The 21,086-nt window shown below is 34.6% G+C and overlaps 1 protein-coding gene across 1 annotated transcript; it reads left to right on the top strand.

Annotated features, from left to right (window-relative positions):
* The first annotated feature begins 632 nt into the window (after positions 1-632).
* On the top strand, positions 633-3,096 carry LOC143591070 (uncharacterized). The gene has a single exon (XM_077071386.1). It carries the CDS (start codon positions 639-641, stop codon positions 2,988-2,990), a length of 2,352 nt encoding a protein of 783 aa, XP_076927501.1. The 5' UTR covers positions 633-638; the 3' UTR covers positions 2,991-3,096.
* Positions 3,097-21,086: the final 17,990 nt, after the last annotated feature.

Here is a 21,086-nt window from a genome sequence, read left to right as displayed (position 1 = left end):
TTATTAATTAATATATATATATATATATATATATATAATGTTATGAAAAAATAAATAAAAATAACTAAATAATATATATTATTTTATGTATAAAATTATAATAAAAAATATAAAAATAATTATAATTATATAAAAAGTAATTGATAAATAGTAAACGAGCCCGGGCCGAGCTTTAAAATCCACTCACAAGCCGAACTCGAGCTCCGTAAATAGAATTCGAAACGAGTCGAGCTCGAGCTCTATATAAGTTAAACGAGCCAATCTTGAACTCGGGCTTGACTCAGCACGTTTACACCCTAAATACAATCTATCTAAATTTGACTAAATAGACTCTTCTAACTTTCAAAATTTTAAATAATTTTTAGGTTTAGTAATTACAAGCCTCCAATCTCCACCGCCGCAACCCCTTAAACCCTGCACTCCGACCACACCACCACTGCCTTAAACCCTCACCGGCACCACCACTCTCCACCGCCGTCACCATCGCACCTCCGCCGTTGAAACCCAATTCCACTAATTAAACCCAAAAGCAAAACAAGGTGCTTGATTATTATCATATTCTGACCCAATTCTTGATCACACCACCTATTCAAACCCACTCAATTTCATGTTCAATCGGCAATTCAACCCAAACCCACATGTGTTCTCCGTTAATCAGGCTAACCCATTTCCGCAATCTAATTCTACACTCATTTAACCTCCAAATTAGGCCAATTTCATCTTTCCCCCAATTCACATCACCCGATCACTCCGACGATAACACCACCACCAAATTCGACAAATTTACCGTCACCGAAACATTACATAAGTTAGCCAAACAACCCAGAAGTGCACTCTCGTTTATCGCCTGGTTAAATCAATCCGGCTTCAAACACGACGTCGTAACCTACATTGCGGTTATTAGACTGTTGTGTGAGTATGGTAAGGAGATGAAGCTGTATTATATGTTCTTGGATGTTATTGATGATGTTAATGGTGGGTCTTTTAGCTTTTCAATATCTGACTTGTTCGAAGCCTTGGTTGACGAGATTCGGCTGCAATCCGTCGGTTCGAAGGCGAATAGTTTTGTAAAATCTGTGGATGTGTTGGTTAAGGTTTATGCGACCGTAGGAAGATTTGATGACGCGATAGATGCACTATACAAAATGAAACGGGGTGGATTGGTGTTGTCGACACGCGGGTGTAATTATTTGTTGAACCAGTTGATTAGGTGGGAGAAGTTGGATATGTTTGAGTCAGTTTATAAGCAGTTGAAGCGGAAAGGACTGGTTCCGGACGTGTACACGTATGGGATACGGATTAAGGGGCTTTGTAGGAAGGGTTGTTTGGAGGAAGCGTTTGATGTGTTTCGAGAAATGAGAGAGGTTGGGATGGAATGTGATTTGTTTACTTATGGGACGTATATTGACGGGCTTTGTTCGAACGGAAAACCGGATTATGCGTACGAGATTGTGAAAAGTTTGCGTCAGGCGAACGTGGAGGTTAGTGTTTACGCTTATGCTTCGATTATTAGACGTTTTGTTAAAGAGTTGAAGGTAGAAGAAGCTGAAAGTGTGTTGGTTGATATGAAAAGTTCCAATATTGCCCCTGATGTGTTATGTTATTGTGCGTTAATTCAAGGGTATTGTAATAAGAGAGACATACGAAAGGCGTTAGCTCTTCATGAGGAAATGGAAGCAAGTGGGATTAAGATTGATTGTGTGATAGTGAGCGCGATATTGCAATGTTTGTGTGATTTAGGTATGCATGATGAAGTTGTATACTATTTTATGGAGTATATGGAATCGGGAATCTTTCTTGATGAAGTCGTGTTTAATATCGCGATTGATGCGTTATGTAAACTAGGGAAAATGGACAAGGCTATGTTCTTGATACAAGAAATGAAAGGTAAGAAAATGATACCAGATGTTATGCATTATACCACTCTGATCAATGGGTACTGTCGTAAACAAGATCCGTTAAGTGCTTTTGATCTTTTTAAGGAGATGACGAGTAATGGATTGAAACCGGATGTAATCACTTTTAATGTGCTTGCTGGCGGGCTGTCAAGATGCGGGCTTTATGAAGACACAGTTGGGATTTTAGATCACATGCAAGCCCATGGTTTAGAACGCACGACTCTTACACATAGTTTGGTTATTGAGGGATTATGTAAAGGTGGTAAGGTGGAAGAAGCCGAACTCTATTTGGATAGTTTAGAACCGAAAAGTTTGGATCTTTATGCTGCAATGATGAATGGGTACTGTGAAATAAACAATATTAATAAAGCTTGGGATCTTTTCGTTAAAGAACACGCACTTGTTAATAAACGGGCCTCGTGCATGAAGCTTTTAACTCGTCTTTGTGCAGAAGATGATACTGAAAAGGCCTTTGCATTATATAGAGAACTCGATGCATCAGATGACGGTTCTTGTAGGATAATGTACAGTGAACTCATATCATTGTGTTCACGTGTCGGAGATATGAGAATGGGCAGACGGGTTTTTGATAAAATGATTCAGAAAGGGTTTACACCGGATGCGGTTACCTACACGATGATGTTAAACGGTTATTGCAGGGTGAATCGTTTAAAGGATGCGTATGATCTATTCGATGACATGAAAGATAGAGGTGTTCAACTTGATATTGTTAGCTATACGGTTTTGCTTCATGGAACGAGGAGACACGAGGACGTGATGAAACTTTCAAGTGAAATTGAAGAAGCGGGATTGGCTCGTGATGTTTATTGTTACACGGTTTTGATTGATAAACATTGTAAATTAGAGAACTTGCAGGATGCGATTAACCTGTTTGATGAAATGATTGATAATGGTCTTCAACCGAATACTGTGACATATACTGCTCTTGTATGCGGTTATTGCTCTATGGGACGTAAGCAGGAGGCTGAAACACTTGTTGATGAGATGATATCAAAGGGGATCGAGCCGGGGGCACGAACGATGGTAGCATTATCAACCATAAAGGCTAAGAGGATTAAATTTAGACGCTAAGGTAGCTTTTTATCGGTTTGAAAATCAAGTATGTTTAGCACATCTGAAGGTGAAGTAAGAATTTTTAATCAGCAGTTCACTTTGCTAATTAAGCATCCGTCCACAATCATGGTAATCTTGACTTCTTATGTACATAATATGTGGTTTAGTGTCTGATAATTTTTTTATACTAGTTCACCATTAACTCAAGAATGAAACTCTGGTTCAGGACAAAGAGCTGTCAACGTGAAATACGTTTTTATGGTAACAAAATGACGGGAGCTTTTGAAGGTAATAGGCTCTTCTATTTGTCTTTCTTATGATTAGTTTCAAAGTTTGTTGTTTTATCGTGTTACCGTCTTGCTATTTTGGGTTGTCCCAAAAGAATGCAATTTAAAAAAAGAAAAAAGAAAAAAAAAGATTCTGATCTATGCATACCAGTTATATGCCTTATGCTTTGTCTCTAGTAAATCATATGCTTTTGCCCCCATGGGAAAAAAAACGGGGCATGAAGGATAATAATTACTTCATTTATGGGGGTGTAGCTAAACGGACGGTTCGTCCTTCTGCCAACATGGCGGATTCGCGAGTTGACTCGTTTAACTCATTTGTTTCAATTTCTAGCTTTTTTTAAATGTGTTTTTAATTTTTTATATATAGCAACTTAAAACCATTGGGGTACTTTTTATGTCAAATTTTACAATATTAAAAATAAATGGCATAGTTTAAACATAATTGTTTTCAAAAAATAAAAGTAATATGTAAATCTAGAACTTTAAGGTATTAGCATGTAAAAAAGGTGAAATTAATTTTTTCGGGTCAAATGGGTTGTGTCCATGCCAACCCATGAATACATGTGTTGTGTTCGGGTTCAACACAAACACAACTCGTTTATCGACTCTACTATCAAGTAGGGGCTCATAGGGGTGGGTTCGGGGATGTGGGCACTCTCCGGGCTGCCATATTTTCTAGTAGTAGGGTATCTGACATCAGCACTTTCTTTTAGTTTTAAGCGCTTGACCCCTAATTTTGTTGCTGGTAGAATAGTTGATGTGAAAATATACTTATTTGATGCGCTAACTCGCAGGCAAAGAAGATTCCAGAAGCAGACTGTATCAGCTTTGAAATTCTTGGAGCAATACATGGATGGAAAAGAATGGAGATAGACAGGTAAAATTACTTTAAAAATATTTACAATTTTTGTAATTAGGTATATAATTTATGAAAACATCATGTTCGAATTATGCTAACGATTTATTTATTCAAAGAAGCTATTATACTCATCTGTGACCGAAGATTAAGGGTTTGGTGTATTAAACTTACAACTTCAAACATAAAATGAAACCCTTGGCGTATTATAATAACACGAGCAATTTCACTTGATAACATTAGTTTTGGGTCCAGGTTTGCATTCATTTATGATATGGACTTTGCACTCAAGGTAAATAAGGAGTGCAAGCTATGCGATCGCTATCCATCAACTTTATCAATTAATCAATCGTTGTAGTTAAGATTTTGGAGTTGGTGGCAGATTCCTTTGGATCTAAATATATTCGTTAACAATCAATTGTAGTTATTTTTTATCATGACTAAGAGTCGTCGTTTGTATATGTTTTCTTTGTAATTATCCTACTGAGCTTTAGGGTTCAAGCATTCTCTTTGTCTATCTCTTCGTGTCTCTTTCTGCTACTCGGTCGTCCCCTAACATGACATCATCTTTCAGTTCTTCACTTTCTCAGGCTACCTCGGGGACACATTGTACATACGTATAGATCATAGGTTTTCCTTTAATTTTTCTTTTGTCGTTGCTGTCTGTTCGACATGGTTGTGGCCTTTGCTATCAAAGGTGGCTGTGAGAGCCGTGGCTCGTGTCTCTCTATTTTTGTTTGTTGAAAGTTTTATGAAATTATTTTTCAGCCCATGTTTTCATGGGATTACTTCATAGAATAGTAATCAGGTTTCAGATTTGTTCCAATCAAGCCACTCAAAATATTTTATTCCAATCAGGTAATTAAAGTTTCATTTTGTTCCAGTCCTATATATTTTACCTGCATAGCTGATAATCTAGGTTTTTTTTTAATTTTTAAATATTTTGACATTACATAATAACTTTTAAAAGTTGCGAAAATTAGTAAAAATTGCGAAAAATAATTTTAAAATTCCGAAAATTTGCAAAAAAGTTCGAAAAATTGCAATAAATTGCTAAAATTTCAAAAAAAAAAAAAACAAAAATGTTCAAAATTTCAAAAAAAATTGCAAAAAACTATCAATTTTTTTAACAAAAATATGAAAAATTATGATCCTTTTAGTTATATTGTTATACAAGAACATGACTAAACAATGATAAAATTTCAACTTTACCATGTTAAAATAAACCAAAGTATATACAAACATCGAGAATGCTCAAACGATCAAAATACACCAAAAACCTTAACATGTCAAAATAAACCAAAATAAATCCAAACGATTTTGATAAGCCCAAATGGTTCAAAATACACCGAATACCACACAAACAGAGATTAAATACACCAAAAATGCACACAACCGGGTATAATCGCCTACTCTACCCCCTCATGGGTCACATTTCTTGACTCTGCCTTTTTATTTCTGCTTTTTGCTCTTGCCACCTTTGGTTGTGGATCTTTTTTCTTCTTCGTGCAAGACCTGATGTTATGTCCAGTTTCTTTGCAGTTTTGACAAGTCATTTTTCTTGCAGTTCCAATCTTTTTATTCTTCTATTCTTTTTCTAAAGGGTCTCTTTTCCATTTCACTGTCAGTCTACCAGGCATCCGTCTTTCTTTTGGAGATAGGGGTTCAATATCATCTGTTTTAGGCCAATGCATGCTTCCCTTCAATGGTTTGATACAATGTTTATATGCTTCCTTAAACATGTCTTTTGTAAACCAACTGCTAGCATAAGTATTTGGGTTTATGTTGATGAACCCTAATACTGCTACCGTATGAACACAAGGGATGCCTGACAAGTGTCATGATCTGCACGTGCAAGTTTGTTCCCAAATCTTCACCACATACGCATTTTTTTCACTCCTTACTTCAAATATGTCGTTACCACTAGAAGTAACTTCATGCCTACATCATCAACCCAAAAGTCTATTAATTCATTACAAGATAAGAAAAAGATAAAAATATAACAATTACTTTTGTTTCTTTTTAATACCTTCTAGTTTTTTTTTTTTCTGATTATAGGGCATACTTCATGTTCAAATCTTTTCGATTTTTTTCGCCATTAAGAACATTCTACGCATCAAAAATCTTCTAATATCTTCTAACATACTGATAATGGGCTTCCTTCGTGCGGTTCGTATGCACGAATTGAAGCTTTCACTCATTCCATTCTCGAATGCATCACATGCCCTACCAACTTCAAAAAAAGCCTTTGAACAAGTAATCGGATTTCCTTCCATAAGATGATCATACGCACCTTTGCTACTAGTTTTCAACTCTTTCAAACCATTGCTTACGGTAGACTTTGTAGCAGCCCAAAACAAATTTTTAGATTGAAGCCCACGAAATTTCTTTAGAAAGTTAGTATAAATGTGTCTTGTACACTGCCTGTGCTTGACATTTTGAAATACATCCTTTATGGCTTCTATAATTCCCTAATCAATAACAAAAACATAACATATCAGTTATAAATAACAAATAGACAAGTGTGCAATAAGTACAAAATACCTTATGTTGATCGGAAATTAGAGTTAATCCAAGTCCATCTTCCATTTCAATGTCATCCCGCAATAGATTAAGAAACCATTTCCAGTTTTCTTTATTTTCAACAGACACAACAGCCCATGCTAAAGGAAAATATGATTATTTGCGTCTTTTCCAGCAACCGAGAGTAACTGACCATGATTTTTCAGAAAACATCCATCTAAACAAATAACTTTCCTACAACCACTGATCTACAAGAGTATGATTACTTGGTCAAGAGCTTTTTTTGAAGTTGGTAGGGCACTAGGGCATGTGATGCATTCGAGAATGGAATGGGTGAAAGCTTTAATTCGCGCATACGAACCGCACGAAGGAAGCCCATTATCAGTATGTTAGAAGATATTAGAAGATTTGTGATACGTAGAATGTTCTTAATGGCAAAAAAATCGGAAAGATTTGAACATGAAGTATGCCCTATAATTTGAAAAAAACTAGAAGATATTAAAAAGAAACAAAGGTAATGGTTAAATTTTTATCCTTTTCTTATCTTGTAATGATTTTTAATAGACTTTTGGTTGATGATGTAGGCACTATGAAGTTACTCCTAGCGGTAACGACATATTTGAAGTAAGGAGTGAAAAAAAAATGCGTATGTGGTGAAGATTTGGGAAAAAACTTGCACGTGTAGATCATGGCAGTTGTCAGGCATCCCTTGTGTTCATTCGGTAGCAGCTTCAGGGTTCATCAACATAAACCAGAAACTTATGTCAGCAATTGGTTTACAAAAGACATGTTTAAGGAAGCATTATGTCAGCAATTGGTTTACAAAAGACATGTTTAAGGAAGCATATAAACATTGTATCAAACCATTGAAGGGAAGCATGCATTGGCCTAAAACAGATGATATTGAACCCCTACCTTCAAAAGAAAGACGGATGCCCGGTAGATCGACAGTGAAATGGAAAAGAGACCCTTTAGAAAAAGAATAGAAGAACAAAAAGATTGGAACTGCAAGAAAAATGACTTGTCAAAACTGCAAAGAAACTAGACATAATATCAGGTGGCAAGAGCAAAAGGTAGAAATAAAAACGGAAGATGGGTTTGGGTTAACTCTAATTGGGACGGGTAATACCTGATCCATTAGGATTTGGGATTAGCTTTGAAATTTTTCATGGGTTTGGGATTTGCCATATACCCGATAACATTGACCTATTTACCCGATATAAATTTTATATACATTTATATATAGTATATTTTAATTTATAATTATATTTCACTCAATTATGGTTAGCTCAGTTTTATTTAATTTTCTATATAAGCTTCTTGATGGTTGTATATATATCCATAGTTATTACTTGAAGTTGCAGTTCCATCTTTTTACTTTTTTGTTTAGTTGTTGCTTAATCTTTTTATTTGTTTGCTAGGTAGTAATCAGCATCACTTCATTTAGTTCACTAATAAGCATCTGCCGCATATATTCCGGGTCATCCTGCTTAAGTGCAGCATATGAATCACATTTAGTTTACCAATTTTAGTCCATTGTTTAATTCACTTATTTACTATTCTAATACTATACGGATAAAAGAATAAATGGATTTTTGTAGCATTGGATGTAATTTATGGGTCGGGAGATGAAATATTGTCAAAACCTGATAGAAAACTCGAAACCCGATGAGTATCACCGAAACCTGACGGGTAATTACCCGATTAAAACTCGACGAGTTTGAGACGAGTTTTAATAATTGGGTATGGGTTTGGGAATGCCTAAACCCGTCCCAAACCCAACCCATTATCATCCCTACTTTTGTCCAACGCTAGGTCTGACCCACAAACTAGAAAATATGCAAATGTTAATGGTGAGAAATATCTTTGATCATTTGATTTTAAAAAACCATACCAAATAGCAGGTTTACTTGATTTTTCATGCCCCCACCAATTACGCTATACACATTAAAGATGAACAAAGTATTTTTATCCGCGCGTTGTGATGGCACATGTTAAAAGCATTACATGCTTGAAAGCTACTGCGCCTTTAAGCGGGGACACAACGGGACATTGGACGGTACTGGTTTGGTACTTTACGGTAAATGTTTTGTGGCAAAAGTTGAAAATCTAAAAGTTTCTAAAGCGGAAAATCAAAAAGTTCTATTGTAAAAGTGTAAAATTTTATATGAGTGATAAAAAGTTTTTTGACAAAAGTTAATGCTACCAAATGTTAGGGGCCAACTAGTTAATGCGTGTGAAAGGTTCAAAGAAGACCAAAGACTAAAGTTTATTTACCAAAATTGAGAGGCTAACATGTAAACAACAAAAGTTTAAATAAGGCCAAAGTATAATTACTAAGTTGATGGGCGTCAGTGGCGAAGCTTGAGCTTAGTCACAGCGGTGATTGAAGTCACGTACCTAAAAATTTTCGGTTCGGGTTGGGTGATGATTCGGTTTGGGTCGCTGATCCGGTTTAGGTCGGGTCAAACAATATAATATCTAAATATCTAATTTTTTTCATTCGTACAAATGATTGTTCTTATAATAAAAAATAATAATATAAACTAGATAATTTTTTAGCCAACAAAGACCTAAATTATTCATGATAATGTGAGAGAAGGGTGCGGTTACTTTATGTTGCGACGTGCGTGGTGTCTCCAAGGTTGAAGGCGTTTTCCTGTGTGTGGTGGCTACTGGTCTCCAGGATGGTGGCCGACAACAGCGGACGACGGTGTGTGCTTAGTGGTGGCCGGCGGTCTTCAGTGACTCCGTAAGGCAGTGAATTTAAGTTCTGAACCGAATGAATGGTAGATGTTTACCAAACCCTATCCCAATGACAATCCCGTTTTTTTATGTTTTTGTTTAAACACGTGTATCATTATTACAAATTAATAGCCCCCTTTAATGAGTTTTATAGAAACAAAGCTTTTAGTATTCGACTAGTATTTGTTTATAAAAATACGAGGTTATATATATATATATATAATCAGAATCATGTGAAAACTTTTTGGAAATTGAGAACTATGAGAACCATTTTGGACCACAAAAAAACCCAAAAAATAAAAAAAATCATAAAACAAAAAAAAACACAAAAATAAAAAGAAAAGTAAAAAAACCAAAGTTCTTATTTATCATCTCGGTTTCTAAAAAAATGTAAAAAAAAATTCTCGGTTTAGCTAAATTATACATATATGTACACACATGTTTTTTTCCTATACACATATGTATAATTTAAGGTGAATTATAATGTACATATGTTTACATTACGGAACTAGAGAGTAAATGAAAGTATACATATGTGTATATATATAATACGAATTAAAAAGAAAAAAAATCGGTTTTTTTATTATACAAATATGTATAATATGTACACACGTATTTTTTCCTATACATATATGTATAATTTAAGGTAAATGATAATATACATATGTGTACATTACGTAACTAGAGATTAAATAAAAGCATACATATGTGTAATACGAATTAAAAAGAAAAAAAAAATTCGATTTTTTTTAATGAAACCAAAATGAAATATTAGAAATTTTAGTTTTTTTTACTTTTTTAAAATTTTCGTTTTTTTTGTTTTATTATTTTTTAAATATTTTTTTAGTGGTCCAAAATGGTTCTCAAAGTTCTTAATTTGCCAATAGTTCTCTTAGGATCCTTACCCTATATATATATATATATATATATATATATATATATGGGTTCAAATAATAATAAGGAGTTTCCTATAAATTATAAGAACCATTAGATTTTTGACATGTGATATTATAACCTATGGTGAAAGAATAATTCTAGGAAATTATGTTGGTTTTTGGTAATTTGAAATATCAACCATTGATTAGCATGATCCAATAGCTATGATTTATTCCTAGTCTTTCTAGAAAACTATCTCTTTTTATTTTAATCCACCCCTATATGTATATAGGGGAAGTATAGAATGAAAACTCACTTAAGTTGTGAAAACCCTTGAAAATCTTATTTAATATCGTTTTTTTGCACACGTAATATATGTTGTAACATTTAATACAAAACATTGAAAAATAAAAAAAATTGTTTTGCTATTTTTTACTAATTTTTATATATGTTTTCAGGAGATAGAAAATATATATTTATATTTACATTTTTTATTCACTTTAATTGTGAACCACAAGATTTAAACTTTAATTAAAAACATGTGGTTGAGAATAGATTTCTAGAGTTTTTACAACTCAAGTGGGTTTTTATTTTAACCTTACCCTATATATATATATATATATATATATATATATATGAGAGATCTTTTGAAAATCATATTAAGTTGTAAGAACTTAAGAACTCCATTCTATGCCACACATTTAATTAAATGGATTGGAATATGTGGTTGAGATTAAATCTGGCAAAAAAATCAAGGTGTGAGAGAGAATAAAGATGTAAGTGGTTACACTAACTTTACGTCCGTTACATGTGTAAAAAGTCGACTCGGTGTTTAAAAAATATGTAAATTTTTTACGTGTATGCAACCTATATATATTACGCATTTGTAAAAAAAATCGGAAAAAAAATCGTTATACTGAGTTTTTTCGAGTTCTTAAAACTCAAAGGGGTTTTCATTTGAAATCTCCCTTATATATATATATATAGGGGATGGTTCTGGAAAGAAATAAGATTACTGTGAGAAATGTGAGAAAATGTATATGGGCCACTAGTTTTATTTTAGGTTTTAAATGCTTAAAGATAAACGAAGAAAGTATTAATACATGCTCTCTCTTCAATTAATATAACTAATAAATATAATAGTTATCTATTATTTAATATAAATAATCAAATTGTTATAATTGGAAAATATTAAGAATTCATTTATTTTTATAACTTATTTTTTCTCTCTTCGATTTTTATCCTACACAAGTACAATTTATTCATACATTAAAATTTCTTTTTTTCAAAACCAATTTCTTCCAACTCAATATATTAATATCCATCAACACGTAGTTACATTGTGATGAATAGTACAAAAAACTATCTTACACGTGTTTGCATTAAATATCAACAAAAAAATACACAACCTACACAAAAACATATAACCTACACTTGTTATAAGAATAAGAAAACATATAACCTACACACAAAAAAATATAACCGACGCACAAAATTTAGCATCAATAAACTACACACGCACACGAAAACGTATAACCTATACACGAAAAACATATAACCTACACTCGAAAATTTTATCCTACACAAATACAATTTATTCATACATTAAATTTTTTTTCTATTCAAAACCAATTTCTTCTGACTCAATATATCAATATCAATCGACACGTATGCATATTGTGATGAATAATACAAAAAACTATCTTACATATGTTAGCATTAAATGTCAATAAAAAATATACAACCTACACAAAAACATATAATATACACTTGTTCTAAAAATAAGAAAACATATTACCTACACACGAAAAACATAGAACCTACACATGTATAGGATATATGTATCTTTGTCTAGTTTATATAATTGTTGATGTCGAATTACATATGCAAGTTGTATACTTTTTTGTATGTTGTACGTTTTTATTGCTCAAAACAAGTGTAGGTTATGTAATTTTGTGTAGGTTGTATATTTATTGTTTATATTTAATGAACATATTTGTATGATAATTTTTTTATTTTTATTTATAACAATAATTTTTCTAAGTATATCAATTAAAAAAAATATTATGTTATGAAATTTATTAATTAGAGAGGATTTATTATTGTATAAATTGGAAATGGCTCAATGGCAGAGCACTCACTTTACTAGTGAGAGTTAGGGGGTTCAAACCTCACTATCACCAATTTATATGAGAGATATGAGGGATGACCCTGGCTTGCCAGGGTTCGAGTCCTGATCTCACCCGGTTTTACCGGCTCCTCGCTGTCGTGCCGTTTGACGGGCGTAGGGGCCAGGTTTTATCTGGGGAACCCCTCAATAGGTGGACCGTTAGGGGCTCCGTCCGTCCGGACTTGTGGCCGGCTCGGGCTACCTTTAGCCAATGGGGGCCGCGTACGGAGTACCCGGCGTTACTTAGTTGGTCGTTCAAAAAAAAAAGATTTATTATGGTTATATTAATTGAAAAAAGAGGGATTTATTATGGTTATATTAGTTGTATTAATTGAAGAGAGTGAATGCATTTATTGTTGCATTTACATTTTTTTCATTTATTTTTAAACATTTAAAACATAAAATAAAACTAGTGGCTCATATTCATTTATCACATTTCTCTCCTGAACTTATATATATATATATATATATATATATATATATATATATATATATTTATAAATCAAACGTTGGGATATTATAAAAAAAATTCAGTGGTGACCGGTAGCTTTTTGGAGAAATACTTCGGGGGTGACCACGCTCAATACTTATAAAAATTTTCAAACAAAAATCACAAAATTTACCTATTAACCGAAAAAGCGGCAGTGACCGAGGTCACCCCCGGTCCCCATAAAGCTTCGCCCTTGAATGGGCCAACATATAAATAGCAAAAGTTTATTTATTAAGTTGAGGAGTCAACTTATAAAGTTGTGAAACTTAGATGGTAAAATTTCAAAGAAGACAACTTCACAAGTTAGCCCTTTTCATTTGTTACCCGTTAACTTTGTTGTATGTCGTGATATGAAAACTGTACCAATCGATTTTTGACATCGATTGTTATTAAGCAGTTATAGCATCCAAAATAGTTCGAATCCTTTCAAAAAGACTATATAATTGGTTGAACCAACCGATTTTGGGTTTTGCAATTCAAAACGGGCTTGAAGCACAACTTATTATTCGTTTGCCTTCTGTATTGATGTAAACGTTATATTTTGTTTCATAATAAAAAATTTTAGGGATTGTTGGATCAATTTCGAGCTCAGGCAACTATAGGTGCACAAAAAACCCGAACCCGGAACCGGACCCAAAGAAAATACCCGGAACCGGTTTTTTTTTTATACCCGGGTTTTTAATACCCGAACCCGTACCCGACTCTACCCGTAGGGTACGGATAGGGTATGCATTTTAGTACCAAAACCCGTACCCGGAACCGGACCCGATTTATACCCGGTAATACCCGAAACCTGGAACCGGTTCCATACCCGGAACCGGGTTTTTCCAATACCCGAAACCAGGTTTTTCAAATACCCGATCTATATCCGAAATTACCTGAAAAATACCTAAAAATACCCTTAAAAATTGTAACCCCTTAAAAAATCAAATCTATACCCGAAAAAACCCGGAAAAAGCCGCCAAAAAAACCCAAAAATAGGGTTTTTCAATAGGAAATAGGGTATTCAAATACCCGGTTTTAGAATACCCGGTTCTATACCCGACCCGAACCCGATGCATAGGGTATGGATTTTAGAGACAATACCCGGACTCAAACCCTACCCGGGTATTACCAATACCCGATTTTTCAATACCCGGTCATACCCGAACCTGGTTCCATACCCGAACCCGGGTATTTAAAAAACCCGATTTGTGCACCTCTACCGGCAACTGGATCATGTCAAGCCCAGTAGGTTTAATCCAAGCAGAGCCCAAGGTTAATCCAAGTTTAATCAAAACAAAGCTTATCCAAGCCCATCTCATAACTCCCAAGCCCATATCTTTAACAGAATTAGACAATCAGTAACTTAACCCAACTGATTAAAAGATAAGCCCAATACGGCCCAATCAACAAAACACGAAATAATATTTTTAAACGACTCTGCACCTTCACATCTCCTCACTCGCTAATAACTAATAATATTTATTAGATTATCAAGTTAATCTAGAACCACGAAATAATATTTTTAATGGTTTATATTAAAACTTTTGAACCGCTTTTGATTTGTTGACTAGTTTGTAACCAGTAATGTTCATTCCTTTATAGAAATGCTGCAAGAATTATTCTTTTTTAAAATATTTATGAAAAGAAATATCTTCCTAACTTTTAAGTCGAAAACAAGACAAAAGAATTTATTACCTTTCATTTCTTTCTTTTTCGTCCATTATTTTCTATTGTCAGCTTTTCGCTTCCATCCAAAATTTGGATGTGACATTGTGACATATGATAATTTGAGCATCTTAATTTGGAAATCTATCGTGTTAGTTTACATATGGAAAGTTTTTATAAATCATTACATTTTGTTTATTATTTTCTACTTCTATAAACCACATATATCAACACCTTGAAGGATTTGAATCCTTCGTCTCTAATATAGAGAAGTTACATCTTACCACCACACCATGTTCCTTCGAGATTAGATTATCTAGATGGAACTTTTTATTTTCTATTTTTTTTTATCACATCTTGGTCATTAATTTTCACTCTTATAATGTATCTAAGACATCTCCCACACTTAGTACTTACCTCTTGGAAAACATAACTCCATTATGATTTAAACCCCTCACCTCTAAGATAGAGAGGAGACACCTTGCTATCACACCACGCTCATTTGGAATTATAGATTATATATCCAGATGGAGATTTTATTTTCTTACACTTTTTATCATAGGTAGAGTGAAATGCGGTTTTCATCCATGTGGTTTGTCCAAATCTGCGGTTTTAGTCCAATAGTTTTAAATCTGCGATTTTCGTCTATGTGATTTCATTTCACTTGCAATTAAAGACACCATTAACCCCGTTAAGTCTGATCGTTAAAGCCATGAGCGTGCCTTTCACGTGAGGGAAAATTTTGTCTTTTTTTGTTCCCGAATACTCCTCAGCCCCTCATGTGAGGGGGCTTGCGAATTAAGGTTGAGGTTTATTTGGGAAAAAAAGGACAAATTGTCCCTCAGGTGAGGGGTACGCTGATGGGTTTAACAACCAGGCTTAACGGAGATAGTGGGGCCGGGTTTAATTGCAAGTGAAATGAAACCATAGGAAAGAAAATCGCAGATTTGAAACTATTAGACTAAGACCGCATATTTGGACAAACTACAGAGACGAAAACCACAGTTTAATCTCATAAGTATTTTTTTTTTCAAAGATCAAGATTAGTGAGGTTAGTTTGTTGATATGGTGAGCCCATCATGTTTCAAATTACAAAGTACATAGTTGAAATGTGAAATATAAAAGAAATAACTTCTTCCTATAGAGTAAAAATACATGGATGCATGAAGTGATAACTGAGAATCTGGCTTGGGTATTGAATACATAATTGGGGAGGGGGTGGGTTAGGTGGGATTTCCTTTCAATAAATAATTGGCCTCCCCTTTCCTACCTTTTCAATATTTCAATATGGAATAATATGGGAACAAAATAATAGTTTTTTGGTTTATTGAAGGAGCATGCCTCATGTAATAGTCCCACATGATTTGTCTTCCGAGTTTAATAAGCGAAAGAAAAGAATGGTAAAGGAATTGAGGAGAGACGAAAATCGAAAGAAAAGAATGGTAAAGGAATTGAGGAGAGACGAAAATCGGTGTGGAAGGGAAATATTTAATTAACTATTGTGTTTCTGAAATCGAAGGAAATAGAAATAAAATGATGGATTTTATGTGTTAATCATTTCCTTCTAAATCTCTCCAATTTTGAAGGAATTTAGTTTAATAAAAGAAATAAACTTGAATTTTCCTTTCATATCCTTCCTTAAAAAGTTCGTAAAAAACAGGGGTTTTCTAAACATCCTTCTAATTCTCTGCTTGTCCCTCGTTAAATAAGACTCGGGAACACAATGTAAAGATCCGTGTACGAGACACAAACAGAATAAATGTCCATTCTTTGACTAAGATCTTCTCTCATTTTGACATGCGGCATATCAGTTTTGACATGAGCAAAGGAAGAGAAGGAAAACAAATAAATATCTTTGAGACATCGGTAAAATATATGGGAAAAATATTAGACGTTAAAAAAAAAGCTTGGTAGTTTCTTACGGTATGTTCAATCCTTAAATAGTCTATTTTTTTAAGTAATATTAAGATCATGGTGATCTCAACAAAAGTTAGTAAGGGGTGTTTGGGATTTCTTATTTTACCTCTCTATAACTTTTTATTAAATTAATAAGTTATAAAAGCGTAACTTATTAACTTTTTCCTCTCATATTAAAAGCAATTCCAAACATCTTATTCTTTTAAAAAAATTTATAAGATATAAGTGGATGAAAATAAGTAATCCTGAACACCCCTAAATGTGATGCCACTGTGTGGGTGAGTGGGCAAGTTTTTTATGAGTGTGACAACGAGCATGGAATTATCAACCAATAATTTTTTTCTTTGATGACCTTTCACACTCACACTCACACTCACACTCACACTCACACTCACACTCACACTCATCCAACTACGCCCATTTCCATGAGTATGATTAAAGATACATTTGTGCACATTTGACGCCTTTGTACCAGACGCTCTTTATAGTCACACTCTTAGGTACACATCAAAGCCTTAAAATAGACATGGCAAACCTTTGTTTTTTACTTTTTTCCTTTTTTTTAACAACGTACGTTTGGAACTACCGTCAATACCCGATTAAGTTCTTTCGAGACAGCATGTCAAGAGCCAATACTAATTTTAACGCTCTAGGTTTGACCCAGAGTAACCCGAGATACCATCAAGGAGGAAACCTACTACTTTAAAAAAATCCTATTAAATCAAGTTTCAATTCTAACATTGTATTCCCGAGTTCACTTATCAAGTGAAAGAAAAGGAAAGGAAAATATTTCTTTTTTCCTTTCTATTCCATTTCTTTCCCTTTCTTCTCCTTTTTCTTTTCTTTTCTTTTCTTTTCTTTTCAATTCTTTCCAATTGGAAAGAAAGTTTTCATTCTTTTCTTCTTTCTTTCTCTTCCTTTCTTTCCTTAAATAAAATTCGGGAACACAATAAATATTTTCTTTCCTTCCAATTCCTTTCCTTTACGCTATGTTCTTGAGTTCCACTTTGCGTTGCCGAGTTTATTTAACGAAAGAAAAGAAAGGAAAGGAAAACTTGCCTTTCCATTCCATTCCTTTCATTTAATTCATTTTCTTTTTTCTTTCCTTTTCATCCAATTTTTTTCAAATTGTAAAAATAAAGCATCTACTCTATAAAACATTATATTTTCTCTTAATTTCCTTTCCTCTCTTAAATGAAACTTGAGAACACAAGGTTTTTATGTTTTCTTTCCTTTCTTTTCAAAATAAAACTTGGGAGCACATGTTTCTTTCTTTTCGCCCTTTCCTTTCCTTTCTTTCATTAAGTGCAACTCGGGTTAAGGAAGGAAAGGAAAGAAAAATAAGAGAAAAAAAAAGAAGGTTTGTATTCCCGAGTTTCACTTAAAACAATCTATTTTTTTTTGAAGTAATATTAAGATCATGGTGATCGAAAGTTAGTAAATGTGATGCCACTATGTGGATGAGTGGGCAACTTTTTTGTGAGTGTGACAACGAGCATGGAATTATCAACCAATAATTTTTTTCATTTGATATAATAATATTTTATTTAAAAACTATTCACACTCACACTCACACTCACACTCACACTCACACTCACACTCACACTCACACTCACACTCACACTCACACTCACACTCACACTCACACTCACACTCACACTCACACTCACACTCACACTCACACTCACACTCACACTCACACTCACACTCACACTCACACTCACACTCACACTCACACTCATCCAAGTACGCCCATTTCCATGAGTATAATAAGAGATGCATTTGTGCACATTTGACGCCTTTGTACCAGACACTCTATAGTCACACCCTTAGGCACACATCAAAGCCTTAAAATAGACATGGCAGTATGGCACACCTTTGTTCTTTGCTTTTTTTTTAACAATGTACATTTGGAACTACCCAAAATACCCGGGTGAGTCTTCATGAGACGGAATGTGAACTGCCAGTACTGATTTTAACGCTCTAGGCTTGACTCATCCAAAAACATCATAAAGGAGGAAACCCACTACTAAAAAAAATCCCATTAAATCAGGTTATGTTCTTGAGTTCACTTACGGAGAGAAAGGATTTCCCTTCCTTTCTATTCCATTATTTTCCCTTTCTTCTCCTTTCCGCCATTTTTTCCCCTTTATTTTCTCGACTGCTAGCTTTACCAGTGGTAGGAGAGTTAAAAGACTGCACATGAGCGAAGTAGGATCCTCTTTTTTTGTAGCCCATCGACGATATTCTTTGGTTTTGGTACATAACAATTTGCATAAGTAAAATATTTGTTACAAATCTAGATCCCACACTCTCATCTCTAGTCTCTAGCTATCATCTTAGTATATTAGTCAAATATATCTTGTACTTTCTTGGGCCTAACTAAGAAAAGAGAACAAGAGAAGAAAAGCCAGAGCAAATACGACTTTCAGCCAGGCTGCTTCATTCAAGTCTAGAGCTTAGGCAAGACTTATCAATTGAGTAGTTATAAAGCAGTTTAATTGTATTTAGCGTCTCTCACTTAGCTCTGATCTGGTGTCGTCACTCACAGTCCAAGAAGAGTAGTCCTTTCATTGGCTAGGGGGATTACGCTTAATGGGAAAGACCGATCATCGCTTCCTTCCTCTACTAGTTCTGGAGTCAAGCCAGCAAAGAAGTAGACTCTTTCCTTTTTCACTGGCTAGCATCATAGGGATATTCGACGTTTAATTTGATAGTATAGTTCTAGACTAAAGCTAGCAGAAAACAAGACGGTCGATAGGGGAATTACTAGTAATTACTAAGGTGCTTTATGAAGTATTAACCACACTCATCTCCAGTCGCCTATGTGATTTCATATACTATTCCCGTATGCCTGCTTATTATCTATTTGTGGAATAAGCGATGATCTAATGGTTCTTACTCAGGTAATCTTTGGGTTTAACTTAGTCTTTTTATTGAATCATCGTGGTTCTAGTATGAATCTGGGGTTTGAATCGATTCATAGGGTCTTAACAAGATGTAAGGCCCCGTTACCGGTAGCCCTACTTTCGTGTTGGATTTACTCATAAACACAGTTCTAAATATCAGAGTTAATTAAAACATTTACGCGGAATATAAAACTTTCATTAAACATTACATAATTCATAACTTGTCTCAAAACATCCATTGTCTTTCAACATTAAAGCATTAAAATTAAAACATCATAAGTCTTCAGATGCCAGGCTCTTGTTCAATGCCACGTGTCTCCTCAAGCGAGCTGCCTCATCCTACTCACCTGCGTGCATACTAAAAGTCAGCTACGCTGAGTGAGTTCTAGTTAATCATACACTATATAATACACATAAACTTATATTCTTTCATTCATACTTTCATACTTTCATACTTTCATTCTTTCTTTTGTATTAACTTACCTTCATATCTTACGTTATAAGGAGCATTACGCCCTACATTCCTCGAGTATTATTAGGGCTCGGTACCCTCCTTCCTCGAGTATTATTAAGGCTCGGTACCCTCCTTCCTCGAGTATTATTAGGGCTCGGTACCCTCTTTCCACGAGTATTATTAGGGCTCGGTTTCCCTCTTTCCACGAGTATTATTAGGGCTCGGTTTCCCTCTTTCCTCGAATATTAGTAGGGTTCGGTTCCCTAGTTCTCGAATATTAGTAGGGTTCGATTCCCTCTTCGTTACCATACAACCATACATCATACCTCGAGTATTATTAGGGCTCGGTACCCTTTTCGTAACCATACAACCATGCAACCGTCATTTCTTTCTTTTATTAAATTTCATTTTCATACACATAAGCATACATATCATACTTATCTTATACATAGCGTTACAACCTGACAGTACGTGCAATATCCGAAGATCGTTCACGTACCATCAAGCAATCATTCATACATTTCACATTATCCACATAAGGCATACACTTATCTCTTAGGATAAGCGTATTAACAAACATATTGAGTATGCACACAGCCCCGAAAACATAACACATAAATGGGGCTAGAAACTCACCTGAACACGGTTACGTTCACCGTTAATCGTAATCCCTTTCTTCAGTTGTGCACGGCTGACTGTATAACAAGTATACGTATTAATTAACTATCACTTCTTATAATGTATTTCTATCTTTATATGACCCACAACGAACGGGGGTCCGGGGGCAGCGGGGTCTAGGGGCGGCAGCCCCTAGCAGGGTCCAAGGGGCAGAGCCCCTGGCTGGGGTCGAGCTGCCAGGTCAGCTTGGAAAAATTTTATTTCCATTAACTGTCTTAACACATTTTTCATTAGATTTTTAATTTATTTTCTAATCGAACTTGACTTTAGGCGATGTTAACCCTCGGGCGAACTTAGCTCTAGGCGAAGTTAACCTTAGGCGAACTTAGCTTTAGGCGAAGTTACCAGCTAGGCGAACTTAGCTTTACAGCGAAGTTGCCATCAGGCGAACTTGGCTTCAGGCGAAGTTGTCATCAGGCGAACTTGGCCTCAGGCGAAGTTACCAGTTAGGCGAACTTAACTTTACAGCGAAGTTGCCATCAGGCGAACTTAGCTTGCAGGCGAAGTTCATCAGGCGAACTTAGCTTGCAGGCGAAGTTCATCGCTTTGAAGGCGA

The sequence above is a fragment of the Bidens hawaiensis genome, unplaced genomic scaffold (genome assembly GCF_021521415.1).
Source record: "Bidens hawaiensis isolate Kalapana, Puna unplaced genomic scaffold, B.hawaiensis_p1.1 tig00039165_1, whole genome shotgun sequence".
Taxonomy (NCBI): Eukaryota; Viridiplantae; Streptophyta; class Magnoliopsida; order Asterales; family Asteraceae; genus Bidens; species Bidens hawaiensis.
The sequence above is the reverse complement of the archived record's forward strand: the minus strand, read 5'-3'. Positions and strand labels throughout refer to the sequence as shown.

Bases quoted from the DNA above. Each gene is read 5' to 3' on its own strand.
- LOC143591070 (XM_077071386.1), top strand. From the start codon at position 639: ATGTGTTCTCCGTTAATCAGGCTAACCCATTTCCGCAATCTAATTCTA.